This window comes from Gorilla gorilla, chromosome 6, assembly GCF_029281585.2.
Source record: "Gorilla gorilla gorilla isolate KB3781 chromosome 6, NHGRI_mGorGor1-v2.1_pri, whole genome shotgun sequence".
NCBI classification, from domain to species: domain Eukaryota; kingdom Metazoa; phylum Chordata; class Mammalia; order Primates; family Hominidae; genus Gorilla; species Gorilla gorilla.
The window spans coordinates 135595835-135615193 of NC_073230.2; the positions used below are offsets into that span (position 1 = coordinate 135595835).

Sequence of the window (19359 nt, forward strand, 5' to 3'; positions counted from 1 at the left end):
CATTATTTAGCAGATTTGTTTACTCAAAACCATAATCTACCAGATAATCATGCTGTGTATCTTTACTTTTGCTTTTATCCACACAAATTGATTTTTACCCAATTTTCACTATTTTGAGCCCAAATATTCTTCTCCATACTTGTCTAGATGCAGTTGTTAGCCATTTAAAAACTGGTTTGCTCTTTTAGTCCAGACCAGAGAGAAAGCTATGACTCTTCCTTGAAGTCCAATTGGGTAGAAACCTTGTAGCAGCCCCAAAGAAGGTTGCACATTACAAGCACAATCACATGCCATAAACTACAAACATCTCATTTTCCATTGTCTTCTGTTCCCAATTCAACTTGAAATGAGTCCTCTCCTTTCCACTTCCACCGCCACATGTCAAACCCCCAATATTTCTTGCCTGGATTTCCTCAACAAACTTGTTATTTTATTTTTTCTTATCCACATCCCCTGCAACTCTTCAGACTCTCCACTGGCAGAGAAATTTCCCAAAATATAATGGTACTGAGAACATATTCATGCTCAAAAAGTTTAAATATACTCGAATCCCTAGCAAATGAAGTACAAACATGGCATAAATCCCTTCATAAAATGACTCCCAATTATCTGACTATCCTTATTTTATAGTAATCATATAATTTTTCACCCACACTGGAAAATACTTTTTCAGTGGAAAAGGTGTGTTATTAACAAGGAAAAAAGGAATATGTGGCCTCCCAGTTCTCCTTGTGGCTATCCTAAACTTAAAACAGGTTTTTGGTCACAGGTTTTACAAACAATGCCCAACTTTCCCTTCTCTGAAAGTGTAAACCCACTATTTCTATTGTCTAGAAGGCTGTTTGCATCTGTTTCTTTCCCTCTTTCAGGCCTTTTTAAATTCCCACTTCCTTCATGGACAGTTTCTTCATCTGTTCACCATCCCTGGTCCCAAGACCTCATACTGTGAACTTCACCTCCACTATCTTACTCTGCCTTGACCAGTCACCTCTGTGCTTGGTATTATCCCCCCTGACTTGACCCTTAAAAATTTGATGACTTCTTATTCATTTTTGCATTTTTCTGAATACCAAACAAAGGTTTTTGCATAAAGCAAACATTTAATAAATATTTTTGATGAAATGCCACCATCAGCTATAAGCTGACACTTAAATTGTGGCCATTGAAAAGTATGTATTTAGCAATTGTATTAAACCTAAAGAAGAGGATGTTCAAAAAGGATTTTTGTCAACCAAAGATTTTGAGTCATTTTACAAATTCAAAATCATTCATCCATTTCTGCATCAAAGATTTTCTTTAAAAATTTATTATATATCAAAAGCCCCTAATATGAAAATGTACCTTTATGTTGTCTTAGAAAAGTTTTTCTTGAGACTTTCACTTAAATTCTTCTGTATGCAATGATTTATACTTGAATAATCTTACATCTCCTGATCCCATTGTATAGAATTAATGAGTTTGAATGTTTTTTGTTTTGTTTTTCCTGTTGTGTAAAGAATGCATTCATATCTCGAGTTACCAATTTTACATAGTATCTATTGGCTACTCACAGAAAAAGACGAGTGATTTAGTGTTTGCACTAGTCCCCTCTCTATTGTCCCTTTTCACAGACCTCTCAATTTTTTTTTTTGAAACAGAGTCTCACTCCGTCACCCAGGCTGGAGTGCAGTGGGCATAATCTCAGCTCACTGCAGCCTCCATCTCCCAGGTTCAAGTTATTCTCCTGCCTCAGGCTTCAGAGTAGGTGGGATTACAGGCACCTGAAATCATGCCAGGCTAATTTTTGTATTTTTAGTGGAGATGCGGTATCGCCAGTTTGGCCAGGCTGGTCTAGAACTCTTGGCCTCAGCGATCTGCCCACCTCGACCTCCCGAAGTGCTGGCATTACAGGCATGAGCCACCATGCCCGGCCAGACCCCTCAAATTTTTAAATTTATATTACTATTTTTGATTTACAGGGTTTGTATAATATTTACATTACTCACATTAGTAGATAATATTTGTTTGTATAATATTTACATTACTGACATTAGTAGATAAATTAATACTTCTCTATTTTGTTTCTAGATTCCTTCTAACAACGTAATATCAATTCAAAAAGCAATTACTATATTATGGCTACTAAATATTATTCCCTTCAGATTCATTCAGGTAGCATAACTGGACTTGCAGAAAAGGAGTAAGCATAATTATTAAAATCCTGGTTTTTAAAGGATTATGGATATATATGAATATATTGTGAATATATTAACCACCAGGGTCTAATATATCCTTTCTCGAGTTAAAAAAAAAGTTAAAAAAAATCCTTCTAGATCATATGTGATTGCCACTGCCTTACTGTCTCATATCTGACATGCCTTTTTTTGGATAATTCATATGTAGATATGTAGGCATCAGATTTTCTGGGCCATTTACATTTTTAGCCTAACATTGATTGATAGTTTGGTTGGCTATAGAATTTTAAGTTTAAAACACGGTTCCTTCAAGAAAGACTTTGCTCAATTCTGTTTAGAATTCAAGGAGGCACATGAGATCTGATGTTCATTCTTTGTAGGTATCTTTTTTTCCCTTCTAAAAGTTCCTAGAATTTTCTGTCAATTAGTGAAAATTTACTAAGATGTTTGGTCCTTTCCATTTTTTCAATTTTAAGAATTTTCTTTCTTCAGTTGTGAAATCTTCCTTCTGTTTTGTTTTTGTATTTAGATTATTTCCATTCTTTGTCTCTGTTTCCTCTTCTAGGATGTTTATTAGATATATATTGGGATCTTGCATTTATGCTCAACATGTCTTAATTTTTCCTCATATTTTCCTTTTTTTCACTTTTCTTTCTGGTTCTGACTTTTATTTTGCCCTCTAGATCTCTGCTCTGGTTATATGTTTCAGCACATCTGTTCAGCTTTTTATTTTCACATTCACAATTTTAATTTCTGGGATCATATGCTTATTCCCTGACTGATATTTTCCATAGCCACTTGCATGTGTGTGTATGGGTCTGTGTTCAATATTTTCTTGATTCACTCTTAAAATGCTAGTTAAAATTGTTTTCTAAGAACATTTTCTTATATTTCCTGAATTACCTGTGGGATTTTTTTTTTTTTGAGTCGGTTAATGCTGTTTTGTTTCTTTTTTAGTGTTTTAAAATTCTGCTCTGGGTTTTCTGCAGTTAATCTTGCCATCCTTAGCTGTTGATGTAGGATTATAATGGGAGGACCAGGCTGCATGACAAAGATTACTGGTGGGGCCTGTTTTCTTTGTTTGAGAGGGCTGACTATGAACTTGTGAGTTTAGTGATTGTTTTACCTGGCTCGCTTCTCTTAAAGATGCATGGATATTGGCAAGCAAGCAGCCTGGAACTTACCCCAGGAGAAACCTGTTCTAAGAGTTGAGAAACTTATATTCTTATCCTAGCTAGAGCTGTATTTCCTATTCCCCCTGGCCATATCTGAAATAAAATCACTTCCAATCCTGCCCTTTCTCTTTCAGTGCCTTATAGGTACAGAAGTCCTCTGTCCTCACATAATTCCCATTTTTTAGAGTTCTTTCTTTTAACTGGAACTCTTTCTACATTAAGGTTGGAGCAGAAAGGGGAAGTGAGGAGCCCAGCTGGCCCATATCTCCTGAAATGCAGTTCTTTAAATATTTCCCTAATGGTCACTCTGATGCCTGCTTCAGGACTTTATGTTAACTTTAGGTTTGGAAATTATTTGGGACTTTTATAGTAAGAACCACTTATGCATCTTGGGTTGTGCTTCCCCTCTTTGAATTTCTCCATAAATCAGACCCAACTGGCTTTTACTTTCCGAGAGTTTCTCAGTTTTACCAAATGTTGGTTCTAACAATATAATGGCTTCCTCTCATTCTCTCTCCCTCTCTTTCTCCTTTCCTTCTAGTCTTCTTTCTTTTTTAAAATCTCATTATTTTTGTCATTTAATTGTTACCTTAGATGGAGGACATACGTGTGTCTTTGTGCCAGCCATTATCTTGAACCAGAAACCAGATTAAATTTCTTTTTACATATTTCTTTTAATTATTCAAATAAATCTGTTTTGAATTTATTTTAGATAGCCCGGAATATATATTAATACTTGGTTAAATATTTTTTCCACACTTTAAGGTAGGTGGTACTAACCCATATGATACCACATTTAGATTTTTCTTTTACATTTCTCAACATTAAAAAATATATATATATGTGGTTACAGCCAAAAGGAACTGTTTGCTTGCAATCTGTTCTTCCTGGCACCCTGTATGTTCCATGAGAGATAAGCATCTACTGAAGCATAAAAAGTGTCTTACAAAATCATAATAAGTAAATCAGTCACTACATTCTGTATTATCAATAGTCCTGGGTGTCACTAAGGTTCTGTCTGTATAGAAAAGATTAGGTTTGTGTATATGATATTCTCCTAAAGCATTTTAACATAAAGTCATGGTCACTGAAATCTGAAAATATTCACATTTCAGTCTTAATCAAATCTAGTACCTCAGGATTTTTCAATCATATTCAGAAAGCTGAACCATTTCGATGTGTTAGCTCTAGCTGTAAGTTCCCAGGCTGAATATCCAATGGTCTAGTTGCATAAATTATTGTAATTTGGGCAGAGAATTCAAACTGTTTGTAAACTCAATTTCAGTTGAAAAATACCACAATGTCACTAATAATCAACACTTAAATTAAGTAATCTTCAGCCCCACAGCTTCCTCAGAACCCCCAAAAATAGGATGTGTAATCTAAAAAGATTCATTGAGCAAATATTTATTCGTGCTATCAAAGAAGATGGCTTCCCCCAAAAGAATTCCTCCAAATGTTAAAGTTGGTAATTTTCTGCAGGATAAATATGTAGCACAATCAGAAAAAACAAAAACAAAAACTTATATAAGGCAGCATTCCCTAGGAGAGCCACTTGGCAGTCCTGCCTGCATGTGCCCTACATGAGAATTCCATGCTTCCTCTGAATCTTCACAAGCATATCATTTAAATTAAGAGCATAAATGAGGCCACATAAATGCTTTCTTTTCCAGTTTTTTTAAAATTTACTTCCCCCTTCCAGAGCAGATTGCAACAGTCTGGTATAATTGATCTTGTCCACAAAAAATCGACCATAATACATTAAATAGTTCTGTAATGTGGCACCGTTAAAAAGGATCTGCTTCAAATGACTGTGAACTGACAAGGAAAGAAAATGTTATATAGTTGGCTGGGCACGGTGGCTCACGCCTGTAATCCCAGCACTTTGGGAGGCCGAGGCGGGTGGATCATTTGAGGTCAGGAGTTTGAGACCAGCCTGGCCAATATGGTGAAACCCCATATCTACCAAAAATACAAAATTAGCTGGGCATAGTGGTGCACATCTGTAATCCTAGCTACTTGAGAGGCTGAGGCAAGAGAATCGCTTGAACCTGGGAGGCAGATGTTGCAGTGAGCCAAGATGGTGCCACTGCACTCCAGCCTGGGCAACAGAGCGAGACTTCATCTCAAAAAAAAAAAAAAAAAAAAAAAAAAGAAAAGAAAATGGTATATAGTTTACCAACAGGTAGCCTAAGATAGTTATATGCAGTGATTAACGATTACAAACATGCAATGTGGATACTGATACTCATTTTTACTGCCCTCCTTTAAGGAAATGGAGAAATGTCGGGAGACAAGGTACAGATGAAAATTTTCCTCCGGTTTGATCTATTCTGCAAATCTCTTCCATCATTGTCCAGGTCATTGACACTATTTCCGCAGGATTTTCAGGCTGTTCTTTTCTCATCTGGACTATTCCTTAGAGCAGGAATTTTATTACTGATGTCCGAACTACCTCTCAAATATTAGAATTATTCACATTCCAAATTATAATACAAAGATTTCAGCAACTGCTCTCTGATGATATTTTTTTTCTTCCAGTATTGTCTTCTAAATATTTGAAGGCAGGTACACACTGCCTCAGGAAAAACTCTGTCCTCTCTCCAAATGCTCCAGATTCTTCTCTCCCTCACAGCCCTCTTTAACTGCTGTAATCTGTAAGATCTACTCTTCGGGCAAGCCTCTATGTTTAAGAAAACACTTTCAGGCCGGGTGCAGTGGCTCATGCCTGTAATCCCAGCATTTTGGGAGGCTGAGGCGGGCGGATCATGAGGTCAAGAGATTGAGACCATCCTGGCCAACATGGTGAAACACCGTCTCTATTAAAAATACAAAAATTAGCTGGGAGTGGTGGCGTGTGCCTGTAGTCCCAGTTACTTGGGAGGCTGAGGCAGGAGAATCACTTGAACCCAGGAGGCAGAGGTTGCAGTGAGCCGAGGTAGTGCCACTGTACTCCAGCCTGGTGACAGAGCAGAGCAAGACTCCATCTTAAAAAACAACGACAACAACAACAAAAACAAAATAAGAAAACACTTTCAGTTGGGGGTCTGCTCAGATATGGTCTAAATGGCAGGTGAAATTGAGACAATTACTTGGATAAATCAAATCACATCCTCCTACTCAATTCATTCGAATATATTCAGTCATTAAACAAATATTTTTTAAAGAACCTATTACAGACTCAACATTATGCTGAGTGCTGAAGAGAAAATGGTGAGCAAAATCAAATAAAGTCCTTGCCCTCATGGGTAACAGCCTAATGGTGATGATGGCCAACATTTATTCACTGCCTATTATGTGCATGAAACACTTTTCATGACTCCTGTCATGTAACTTTCAGCAAAATAAATATGAGTTATCTATTAGTACAAAAAAACACACCATACAGAGACAAAAGAAGTTGTGTGTGTGTGTGTGTGTGTTTGTATTTATTTTAAATAATCAACCCTCTTCCTGCTTTTCCCCAGAATATATGAACTCAAGTCTTCTCTAGTTCGAGAACAGGGCTGGGTGCGATGGCAGGGGGTTGCTTTACATTGCTTTGTATTGGAATTTGTATTGTCCAGGGGGAACTCATTACCACCTATAGATACACAGCCACTTGCCCATGTTTTCTCAGCTATTTAGCAGACACAGGATTTGAACCCAAGATTTCACATTCAGGAGCTTATGCTCTTTCTTACTCCACTGGCCCACCTGTGTACCCCTACACTCTTCTGCCCCTAAGGTAGATAAATACAGAAAAAGAACAAGAGGGGTGATATGGCAAAAGTATCTCAATAGTTGCATCAATTCTCCTTTGCTTTGTGAATTCTGGATGAAACAAAGGACAACTATAATAATTCTTGCTTACTCTTCTCTTTAAACATGTAGTAGTCCTATTTGAGAATAAGTGATAATGACAACTTTTTAGAAAAAAATCTACATGATCCATCATTAAATGGGAAACCATTTTTTTCAGAAAAAAAGAATTGTTATAATGGAGATTACAATAAGATGCCTACAGAAGATTCCCATTGTGCTATAGTCTAACTTAAATCACAAATATGCATTTATATTATTATATCATTAATATTAGCTCATTGAATAGGCATTTATTGAGAATGGACTATAAGAAGAGCTATATGTTAAGAGACATATTCATTCAGACAGACATTGCTTATTGTCCACAACAACGATGACTTTTAAAAGTAAGAAGAGGAAGTAAAGGGGCAGGAGTGAGTAGAGGGACGAGTCTAAGGTGACAACCAGCTTTCTGACTTAAGCTGCTATGCATCCTGAGGCCACTGGAAGAAAATCTGGTTTGAGATTTATTGGAGGTTTTTTCTTTTTTCTTTTTTTGCCTTTTTGAGTTTTATTTTCTTTTCCACTTTCAGGGTGTTTTGTTTCCATCGGATGCTCTAGAAGAAGCAGAGTGCTCACTGGAGGCTGACAGTGTCATAACCCTTGTCTGATTATCTCGATTTTATGAGCCCAATCAAGGATGATAAAATATGTGTTTTGGAGATTTCTGCCATCCTTACAGCCCCTTACCATCCCTAAGGATACTTCTCCTGACTATTAATTACATTTTAATTTTTTTCTCTTTTCAGTACAATTATGTGAGTTTGTGTTATTGAATGGCCATGACTCAGTGGTCTACCCTTCCTTCACACCACTTTTCTATAGGGAAACCAAAGGCGCATTTATACATAATTTAGTTGAATTCAGCAGTAGTTACAAATGATGTTATTAAAATCTATTGGGAAAAATGATTCATCTTGATTCATTCAAAATGATTCATTCAAAAACAGAGGACAAAGGAATGTGGGGAAGTTACATGATATATCATTGAATAAAGGCACTTCAGAAAGCTATCTGTCTTCATAACTGCTACAAGTGTCCTTTATAACTTCATTTTACCCAAATGTTTTCCAAAACATCTGTCTAAACTTTTCAACTAAGTTTAGTTGTCATTCTTGCTTCTTGTAATTTCAGAGAGACCTGTACGGTTCGATGCATTCTCTGACGTTATTCTGAGAAGAAACAATTAAATGCATACTGGAAGACATTTTGCTCTTCTACATGTTGTAAATTCGGTGTCACTAATGCACAGTTGCGGAATGCACAGTTCTATTGTTTGCTTTCTCATCACAGATCTGACCCCTCACCATCTTCCCCCACCCTTGAGCCTGATCCTTTTCTGACTTTGAGCCTGGCACCTTGCTGGTGCCGGCAGGCATCATGAAGGCATGGGCTGAGAGCCAGACTCAGCCTTGCAAAGGAGGCTCAGGGAAGCCGACTGACATGGGCTCAATAATTAGTTCAATGCCGGACACAATGCTCAATAAGGAGCTGCTGGGTTAATGGATGTGTGTGCTAGCTAGCTGCAGTAAACAATTCAAGTTGATAACATGGGGCTGATTGTCTGAACAGTACAAAAGAAAATGGAGGACTGACCAGCTCTTTGGTCCTCCAAGGTCAATACAACATTTAAAGCCTTCTTGTAGAGATATACAAGTTTTGTTCATTTTTAATATTCATGTCAATAATTTAAGCAATGTGAAAACTTAAACATTCTCAAGCATTTATTTATTTTTTTTGGTAGAGACCAGGTCTCACTCTGCTTCCCAGCCTGTAGGGCAGTGGCATGATCCTAGCTCACTATAACCTTGAACTCCTGGGCTCAAACAATCCCTGCTGCCTCAGCCTCCTGAATAGCTTGGACTACAGGTGCACGACACCATGCCCGGCTAATTTTTTTATTTTTATTATTGTAGAGATAGGGTCTTGTTATGTTTCCCAGGCTTGTCAATCATTTTATGTATTGTCTTGAATAATAAAAGAAAATTGGACAGAGAATAGCAGGTAGCAAATTTTCAGATGTAGATTTAGGATAACACAAAATTTTATAATGTGAAGTACCTCAGTACCAAAATCTTAGCTATTTATAATATGATAGCCTTTGATGTAGAGCTAACTTAAATTCAACATTTCCATGACTAAATAATTTGTGGACTCTAAAATATTCTCAAAATTCCTAGAGTTAGCATTTCTTAATTGATTTCTTTAGCCTTTTTCACATTCAACTATATTATAAATACAAAATGAATCCATTAACATATTTTATAATGTGTCTTTCAGTGTGCTTCTTAGATTTAGTTTGATTTCAGAAAGCTAAGAGAGAAAAAGGAATTTTGCAAGCCACACTCAATCATATCTGCATAGGCATAGCTATATAGACACCCATAAAATTGTGCATAACCCTCAGGTTTTCAAATGAATGAACACCTCCCACAGTCTCAGCAACACAGGGCAACCTCCACCCTCTGGCATATTCATGTGTCCATTTCACTGTGAAATTCTTATCATCTTCATCACTGCTCCTCAGGGGACATCTACAACTCTGCAATGTTATTGTTCTGAGAGAAAATGGTTATTTTTTAAAATTTTCCTTCAAAAAACCTATTTAATAGAATCACAAGTTTATTCTCTTCAGCAGCAAGTTTGCTGAAGTACATTATTTGTCCAAAAATAGTTGAAGGCCACATTGATTGAAGAAGGGATGAATACTCATACTAATGAGCTTTCTGTCCCGTTGTTGTGGAAATTTTCTGTGAATTTGCTGGGATTTTCTGCTGGGTCATGCAGAACCTCCTTGGAATGTTATAGCCTGGGAAATGTAATTACCCCAGGACATTTCATTTTTCTCACAATTTCTGGTGTCAGAGGATGGAACAATCAAGTCCTCACTCTGAAAGGACTCTCTCACATGCCCATCAGGGCAGAAGGGCTATCATTACAGAAATAAAGCATTCTCCTCTGTTTTTCAAGCTGGTTTATCTCCATCCCACTACCCGAAAAGTGGAATTCAGAGTTCCCTTAGTTCTCTGCTTTTCTGTACATAGAACTACAACATCCAACCCGGCAAACACTCCCTTCCTATACAGATATTCTTTACCAGCAGTATTTTATGTGGAAAACATTAACAAGAGATTAGTGATAAAAGAAATTACTTTGGGGGAGTCCATTGATCTTTGCCTTCTAAAATTTATAAGCTGCTTTATATAATTGTCCGTGATTGCCTTCTTTACCCTCATCATCAACTTCCACATATGAAAAAGTAACAAGAATGGGGACTGAGAAGAAATAGTAAGATGGTTCAGACTGAACGAAGCCATTCAGTTTTGGTATGTGTGTGTGATTATTTCACTATAAACTCTGCTTCCATGACTAAAATCATCATAATTACCAAGCAATGGCTTTATCCCAGAGTTACTTTAGAACAGAAAAGAAGGCATTTGTCATGCAGTGGCATATCTCGGGGACAGCTCACCCCTGTGAACCATGTCTGCCCTTTCTTCCTACTTCTTTTAATTAACATTTGGAAAAGAACAGTGATGTTAGCAGATAGCAGAGCTGGGAAGGGAGACTCAGAAAGTGATGTGAGCTTTGTCAATCTTCAACCTTGCCGAGGAGGACACATTAAAGTGTTTTTCATGGAAAATCACGTTTTGTCAACACAAATTCAAAGCAATGTGACCTTGATGGATGGAGATATATATATATGTGTGTATATATATATACACACATATATATATGTACATATATGCATGCTAAGTAAGAATAGCACAGACTGAAGCATCTTTAGAGAATACAAGTGAACCAAATAAAAGGAGGAAAAGCATCCTAAAAGAAGATGCTAAATCCAGGAAAAAGTTGTCAAGTGTATTTCCTTCTACTTACCTTTTCTGCTGACTGGGCTGTACCAAAAAAGATGGGGATGAAAGCTAACCAAATGATGCAGGTGGTATACATGGTAAATCCAATAGGTTTGGCTTCATTGAAAGTCTCTGGGACACCTCTCGTTTTAATGGCATAAACAGTACAAGTGACCATCAAGAGGATACTGTATCCTAGTGAACAAATGAGTGAGAGATCAGAAATGTCACACTTGAGCACTCCCCTGGCCTTCTCTGGATCTAGTGTCCGCTGCTCTCCATAGTCAATGATGATGTGGGGGGGATCCACAACAAACCAGACAAACACTCCAAGGAGCTGGACGGAGATGAGGCTGAAGGTGATCACCAGCTGAGATGCTGGACTAATGAACTTGGGCGCTGTGACAGATTTCTTCCCCTGCTCAAATATTCGGTGGATACGGTTTGTTTTGGTCAGAAGGGCTGCATAGCTGAAACACATGCCAAGTCCTAGGAAGATCCGTCGGAAGGAGCATATGATTGTATCTGGTGCTGCAATCATTAAAAACGTGATTGAATAACAGAGAAAAATCCCCGTTAGGAGCACGTAACTAAGTTCGCGTCCTGAAGCCCTCACGATAGGTGTGTCATTATAGCGGACAAAGGTCACTATCACAAAGGTGGTGGCGATGATTCCCAATATTGCAACAAACACAGGCACCACAGCCCAGGGAGAATGCCACTCCAATTTGATGATGGGGATAAGCTGGCAGCCTGTGCGGTTCATGTTGGGTCTCTGATCCAGAGGGCAAAGTTCACAGGACAGCTCATCCACCTGGTAGTTGTAACCTTCACAGCGTTCACAGTGCCAGCAGCAAGGGACCCCTTTCACCGTTTTCTTCCTCTCCCCTGGCTTACACGGCAGGCTGCAGACAGACGCCGGGTGAGTATGTTCTCTATGAGCCCACTGCATGTCTTCCACCTGTGGGTATAAAAAATTAATGAGCCTTCCATTTTTCCCCCATTTATAATATCCTAATCCTAGCCATGGGTTTGTAATGAATCACAGAATGCTGACAGTACAAATACAGTTTACCATAATAAGAGTCTCGTTTTTTTCCCCCTGATATTGACTTTATGAAAGTGTTAAGTGAGTGGATCCAATATATCATTCACCGCATCAACTTGATGAGTGTCATTAGTTTCCATTTACCTCCTCATTGCTGACCAATGTGACATCTGGAGAGAGATTTATTGGTCAAAACAGCTTTAAAACTAAAAAAAAAATACAAAAAAATAATAAGAAGCCCCGTAGAAAGATGCTTTAGAGTTAATCACAAATATAAATGCCAGAATCCCTGAAACACTGGGTTAGGATATAAACATATATAAAAGATGATCCATGTCTTTCTACCATACTTAGGGAAATTCAAATCACACTGCATCAATTTTGAAAGGAAATGGCAAAATGAGTTACTTTAATCTCTGACTTTCCTCATGTGTTCATGGAGATAACTATATTAATGTGTTTTGCCCCTGTTTAGGCTTGAAATATCCTTTTTTTCTTCAGTCTTGCATTTCCATGTTGTGCAAAACACCATGCTGAATGAGATAACTTGATGGTAATGTTTTTTTACTGAACGAAAGTGGCCCTATGGTGATTTAAAGCAGGGAAATTAGTACAAATGAGATTTTCCCTACTTTGCTTAGTATCGCTTCAGGGCCTTAAAATCCAACCTTAGGCTTTCAGGTTAAATCATAGAGTAACTCTATCGAGATACAAGCAGTTCGTGAAAGAGACAGCGCCAATCATTGATCTCTTACCTTTAATTTGTTTTTCTTATTAGACACAGTAATTTTAGCAGAATGCTAATAGGACAAAACTGAAAATTACGGATGATAGGAGACCACTTACTATGAAAAGCAGCTACTATAAAAGGTAAGCTCTATGAAGTGAGTAATTTTTTCACTGGTGTGAACAAACAGTGACTGGCATACAATTTGTCCTCGATACATATTTGTTGAATTCATGAGGGAGAAAGGATGGGAAAGGCACTACAGCAGAGCCCTGAGGAATAAGGGGACAGCTTGGAAGTACTGGGATATGGAAATAGAGGGTACTCAAGAGGCACAGAAAAGGGAGATGAAGGAATGTTTCAGAAAAAAAGAACAACTTATTTTCATAAGTTCGCCTTTACTAATAATCCAAAAGAATTACTATACTGTGTGGTAGTCAGTCTCCACCGTGGCCCCCAATAACCTCACTTCTGAAAACTGATGTACTCCTGTGGCCTGCTCCCACTTTGAATAGGGCTAGTCTGTGTAAACAATAGTATATGCCAGAAATGATGATACGTCTCTTCCGAGGCCAGGTCATAAACGGCATTTTGGTTTCGGCCTTGCTCTCTACTGGATAATTCACTTGAGTGGAAGCACTCCAGTGTCACTGATGCAGGACAGACGAGCCCCAAAGTGGGACCAAGCCTGCCAGAATTATTGGCTCCACCCAGGAAAGAATTCAAGGGCGAGCTGATGGTGGTTAGAAGAAAACAGCTTTACTGAAGCAGCAATTATAGCTCCATGACTGTTCCTGCAGAGCAGAGTTACCCTACAGGCAGAGAGCAGCAGCTCAGGGCAGTTCTGCAATCGTGTTTATACCTACTTTCAATTGCATGCAGAGTAAGGGGTGGATTATGCAGAAATTTCTAGGAAAAAGGTAATAACTACTGGGTTGCAGGTCACTGCCATGGAAAGAGGCTGTAACTGCCATGGCAATGGTGGGCATGTCTTACGGGAAGCTGCTTCTGTCCTGTCCCTGTTTTAGCTAGTCCTCAGTTTGGTCCAGTGTCCAAGTCCCACCTCCAGAGCCAAGTCCCTCCTACCTCATCATGAAAACTCTCAGCAGCCCTGTGGAAAGAATGGAGGCCTCCTGTCCACAACAAGCACCAACTTCCCATGCATGTGAAGGAGCCACCTAGAAAGTCATCATCTGGCTCCAGTCAAGCCTTCAGGTGACATCTGAATGACATCTTGAATACAAACTCATGAGAGACCCTGAGCCAGGAAAACACAGCTAACCTGTTCCTGAATTTCTGATTTACAGAAATGTTGTGAGATGATGTTTATTGTTTTAAACTGCTACATTTTGGAGTTATTTGTTCTGCAACAACAGAAAATGAATGCAGCTCAAATTAAACTTAGCTACTTGGTGGCCACTTTCATTTTAATATCAGTGTAGTTATCTATCCAGAAGGCACACCCAGGGACAGCGACTGTATACTTCCAAAGCAGCCCAAAGTATGTAGCTTTAGCAATATTCCTTCATCATTCTTATGGTGGCTTACTCTTTGACAATCAGGTGACTGAAATCGTTCTCATGAACAATTACTTAAGAATGCTTTCCTTTCTTGAATCTAGGGTGAATGGTTGAGGCCAGAGAACTGTAGTCTTCAAGCTCTATCCTTTTAGAGGGCTGTCGAATCTCCTCAGAGTAGAGACTTTGTGTCTTTAATTTCAGATATCCTCCCTTGAGAAAGTAGATGCTCCTTCATCTGTCATATGTCATCAGGGCATTTGAGACTATTAGATCTATCCTGTCAGCTCACTACAAAGGAAATGTAATCTATTATAACCCTCTAGTTTCTTATTGGGTTTTAATGACTTAAAAATATTATATCTTATTTACTTACAAGATTGCAGGAAGAAAGAAATAAAGGTAAATGGAAGCACACAGTGATTTCTTTCAAAAATACTGAGAAAAAAAATGAAATGCTCCACTGGGTGCTTCAGGAATTAACTTTACAACCTAATGGACTCTTATAAGATAAGAAAATACATTTTTGAAGGTTATATTTAAAAGCTAATTACTGTAGAAACAAAATTGCATTTTGTTGGGAACTTCCATAGATTTACAATGTTCCTGCTCAAAAAACACAAAACAAAACAAAACAAAACAAAAAATGAAAAACAGCAAAAAAAAAATTGGAAACATTAAACTTCAAGAAACCTTAAAGGTCAGTTTCTCTAACCACATGTCGGAAGCTTTAATTCTCAATATGCTTTACTTCTCAGAACAACATAAGACGTGTTAAAAAAGAAATGTACCTATACTAGGTAGGTTTCATTACATAGGATAACTATTTATCATTATAAGCTAAATGTGAAATTTTCCTTGACAATTTTTTAATGTTTTGAACCAATGAAAAAACGTTTTTCATAAATTAAAAATAAAGTTATAAGAATATGAAAAATACCAGTTTTTTAACAGCTATGAATTTTCTTTAAGTAAAAAAAATAAGCAATATGTGTAACATTTTTATTATAAAGGAGACTGCAATGTTATAGTTTACAGATTATGTTTTAATAAATATGTTAAATATGCATGCTAAATATGCATGACTTAATTTTCATCAAGGAATCTTTGTTAAACTATGCTGTGAATTGATTTCATAGCTAAAGTCTGAAAACCAACTAGTATCCACTTCAAGAAAGGACAAATAACAAATGCTTGAACAAGGATCTTACAAATACAGTAATATTTGAGACTAACAACTTATTTTACATACTTGCTAAATGATGATTAAAACCAACACTATTTGGACCAGACGTGGTGGCTCAAGCTTGTAATCCTAGCACTTTGGGAGGCCGAGGCAGGCGGATCACAAGGTGAGGAGATTGAGACCATCCTGGCCAACACGGTAAAACCCTGTCTCTTCTAAAAATACAAAAAAATTAGCCGGGCATGGTGGCAGGTGCCTGTAGTCCTAGCTACTTGGGAGGCTGAGGCAGGAGAATGCTGTGAACCCAGGAGGTGGAGCTTGCAGTAAGCCGAGATCACGCCACCACACTCCAGCCTGGGTGACAGAGCGAGACTCCGTCAAACAAACAAACAAACAAACAAACAAACAAAACACTATTTGAAAGTGAAAACTGCCTAATTTCCACAACTGTTACAAAGCATAAACAAAGATTATTCAACCCTATTTATTGCTATATTAACAAATTATATCATCTTTCATTATAAGTATAAAGAGATGCCTTAACCATATATTTTTAAAATTTGCCTTCCTCACCTTTGGTATTATTCTGTTATTTGGACGTTTTCAGTCTGAAATACATGGTATAACAAATGGAGGATAGCTATATAGATAGATCTTCCAGGGACAAAAAAATGGCCCATTCTTATCTTGACAATGTTTACCAATAGTGATTTATTCAATAGGTTTCAATCCAGTGCATTTCAGAAAATGTAAGTCATCAGCTGGTTTCTGCTGTCAAATCCTGTTATTATTGCAGACAAGTACACAAAGAATCGTGAAACCAAAGTTTCCGGGTGAGTGTGCTTACATTTTTAAATTTTCAATCTTTTCAGAAAAGTCAACTAGGAGTACTGTTTTATAAACTCTTTAAAAAGAATATAATTTTTATAGAATAATTTTCTTCTGTATAGTTTTAATAACTCCTGAAGGATTACAAGAATGATTACAAGAATGTTGAACAAGTAAAAGCCCCATTATAATTAATAATTTTCAGTCTTCATTACAGAACTCTCAATCTAATATCTCTAATACAATGTTTTTCCTAAATATCAAGTGGTATTTTGTTAATGTGCTTACCATATACAGGATGTGGGAAAATTTTAAATACAATGTTTACAGATAACTGATACTTAGTCATACCATTCTTAACACATTTCCTCTTGCTCTACGTGTAATAATTTTGTTAACTATTATTAATTAATAATTATTTTGTTGACTAGTTTGACACCTTGATATTCAAAACTCAACATGTCTGACTTAAGTAATGGAAGACTGCACGTGCAATTACTTCCAGAGACACTAATGATTATTTTTAAACCATTACTCATTAAATTTCGTATAAATGCATACAATCTGCATGGGTACTTAAAATTTCAAAATTTAGTATCATATTTTGCATATCACATGATTCACACATGAATGAGTACATGTTGCACAGTTAATTTGATAACAGAATATAAAATTATATAATTATATGTATTATATGTGTCTATATATATATATATTTCTTAATATTCTGCATTTCCTTTGAGTCATGTACAGATTTAAGTGACCACAAAGAAAACAATATTTATCTCTTCTTCAAAGTGGCCCGTGTCCTTTGAAAAATCTAATATGCTTGAGATGATCCCCAAGCTGAAATCCTGTTTTTTTGTGATGTTCCAGATCTATATAACCTTTAAAAGTGCGAAGACTTCTCCTATTTTAAAGACAATTTAAAATAAAATTAAGGAAAAAATTTCATTTACATTAACACCAAAAATAAAATACTTAGTGATAAACTTAGTAAAAGAAGCACATGACTTATCCAGGAAAAACTACAAAACATCATTGAAAAAAAGTGAAAAAAAAAAAGTATAAATAGTTGAAAAGAAATCCTGTGTTTATGAATCAGATGATTTACTATTGCTAAGATAGCAATATTTCCCACTTTGATCTGCATACATATTCAACACAATCCCAGTCAAAATCTCAGCTGGCTCCTTCACTGAAATTGATCATCTGATCCTAAAATTTATATGGAAATATAAGGGGCCCAGAATAGCCAAAAATTTGAAAGCAAAGAACAAAGATGGAGTATTCACATTTCCTCATTTTAAAACTTACTACAAAGAATGTCATAATCAAGACAACATAGTACAGGCATAATAATAAACAAATAATAAATAATAAACAAAAAATAAACAAATTAGTGGCATAGACTAGAGAGTCCAGAAATAAACCTCATACATGTTTATAATATAAACATGTATGTTCACGTTATTTTTGACAAGATACAAAGAAAATTCAATAAAGAATTTTTTTTCAAAAAATGATGCCAAAATAACTGGATATCCATATGCAAAATAATGAAGTTATACACCTACCTCACACTGTATATAAAAATTAACTCAAAAAGGATCCAAGACACAATGCAACAACTAAAACTTAAAAACTCATAGAAGAAAACAGGAGTAAATCTCTGTGACCTTGTGTTAGGCAGTGTTTTTTGGACATGACACCAAAAGCAGAAGCAACAACAAAAAAAATAAATTGCACTTCATCTATGTTAAATAATTGTGTGGGTCAAGAGACACCACCAAGATTGTTAAAAGACAACCCACAGGATAGGCAACAATATGTTCAAGTCATTATTATCTCTAATAAGGGATTTGTATCCAGAATATATTTTTTAAAAACTGTTAAAATTCAACAGTTAAAAGACCAATAATCCAATCACAAATGAGCTAATAAATTGAATATACATGTCCCAAAGAAGATATACAAATTGTCAATAGTGCATGAAAATATACCTAACATTATTAGCTATCAGGGAAATCTAAATCAAAACCAGTGCACCAACTAGGACTATTATAATAAAAAATAAAGACAATAGCAAGTGTTGATAAAGACGTGGATGAAGACATTTGGAATTCTTTGCATTGCTGTGGCAATGTAAAACGGTACTGTAGCTTTGGAAAATTTGACAATTCCTTAGAAAGCTAAACATAGGGTTTTGATATGACCTAGCAATTCCACTTCTAGGTATATACCAAAGATAGTTAAAAACATATGTTCCCACAAAAATGTGTGTATAAATGTTCATAACAGGATTATTCATAATACCCCCCAAAACCAGAAAAGACCCAAATGTCCATTAACTGATGAAAGGATAAAAAATGTGGTATATCTATATTACTTAGCAATCAAAAGGAATAGTGTATTGACACCTACTACAAAATGGATGGACCTTGAAAACATTACACTAAGAAATGAAAGCAGCTAATCACAAAATACTAATATTGCAGGTTTTTATTTTATATATAATATCCAGAAGAGGCAAATCCATTGAATTCCAGGAGCTAGGGGGAAGGAAATAGAGAATGACCACTAAAGGGTATGGGATTTCTTGGATGATGATGAAAATGATCTAAACTTAGATATTGGTGATGGATGTGCAACACTGTGAATATACGAAGAACCACTGAATTGCATACTTTGAAAGAGATCATTTTTGGCATGTAAGTTATCTCTATAAAGCTGTTATTTAAAAAATGTGGAGACTATTTAAGTAGATATTTTCAAGTGGTTTTAAGACTCAGTCCTATAATGCTGTACAAAAACATAGTCCATGCCCATTTTGTTTAAGGCACAAAGTTCAATGTGAGAATTCAACAAGACCAAGACATGGTTCTTGCCCTCCAGACACAATGTAGATGGGGAGAGAAAAAAACAAATGCCAATCACAGCTCACAGTGAGTCTCCCTTACAGAAGGATGAGGAAATGGAACTGCTAGAGGAGCACACAGCAGGA

General features: G+C 36.5%; 1 protein-coding gene across 4 annotated transcripts in view; it reads right to left on the minus strand.

The window, feature by feature from the left end:
• The window catches only part of GRM8 (glutamate metabotropic receptor 8), an 824239-nt gene that overhangs the window by 83998 nt on the left and 720882 nt on the right, over nucleotides 1-19359 (minus strand). For all 4 annotated transcript variants that reach the window (XM_055392490.2, XM_055392491.2, XM_019030487.4 and 1 more), the window contains exon 9: nucleotides 11075-12010. In XM_055392490.2, coding sequence (XP_055248465.1) covers nucleotides 11075-12010 — 936 coding nt within the window. The remainder of the gene's footprint in view (nucleotides 1-11074; nucleotides 12011-19359) is intronic.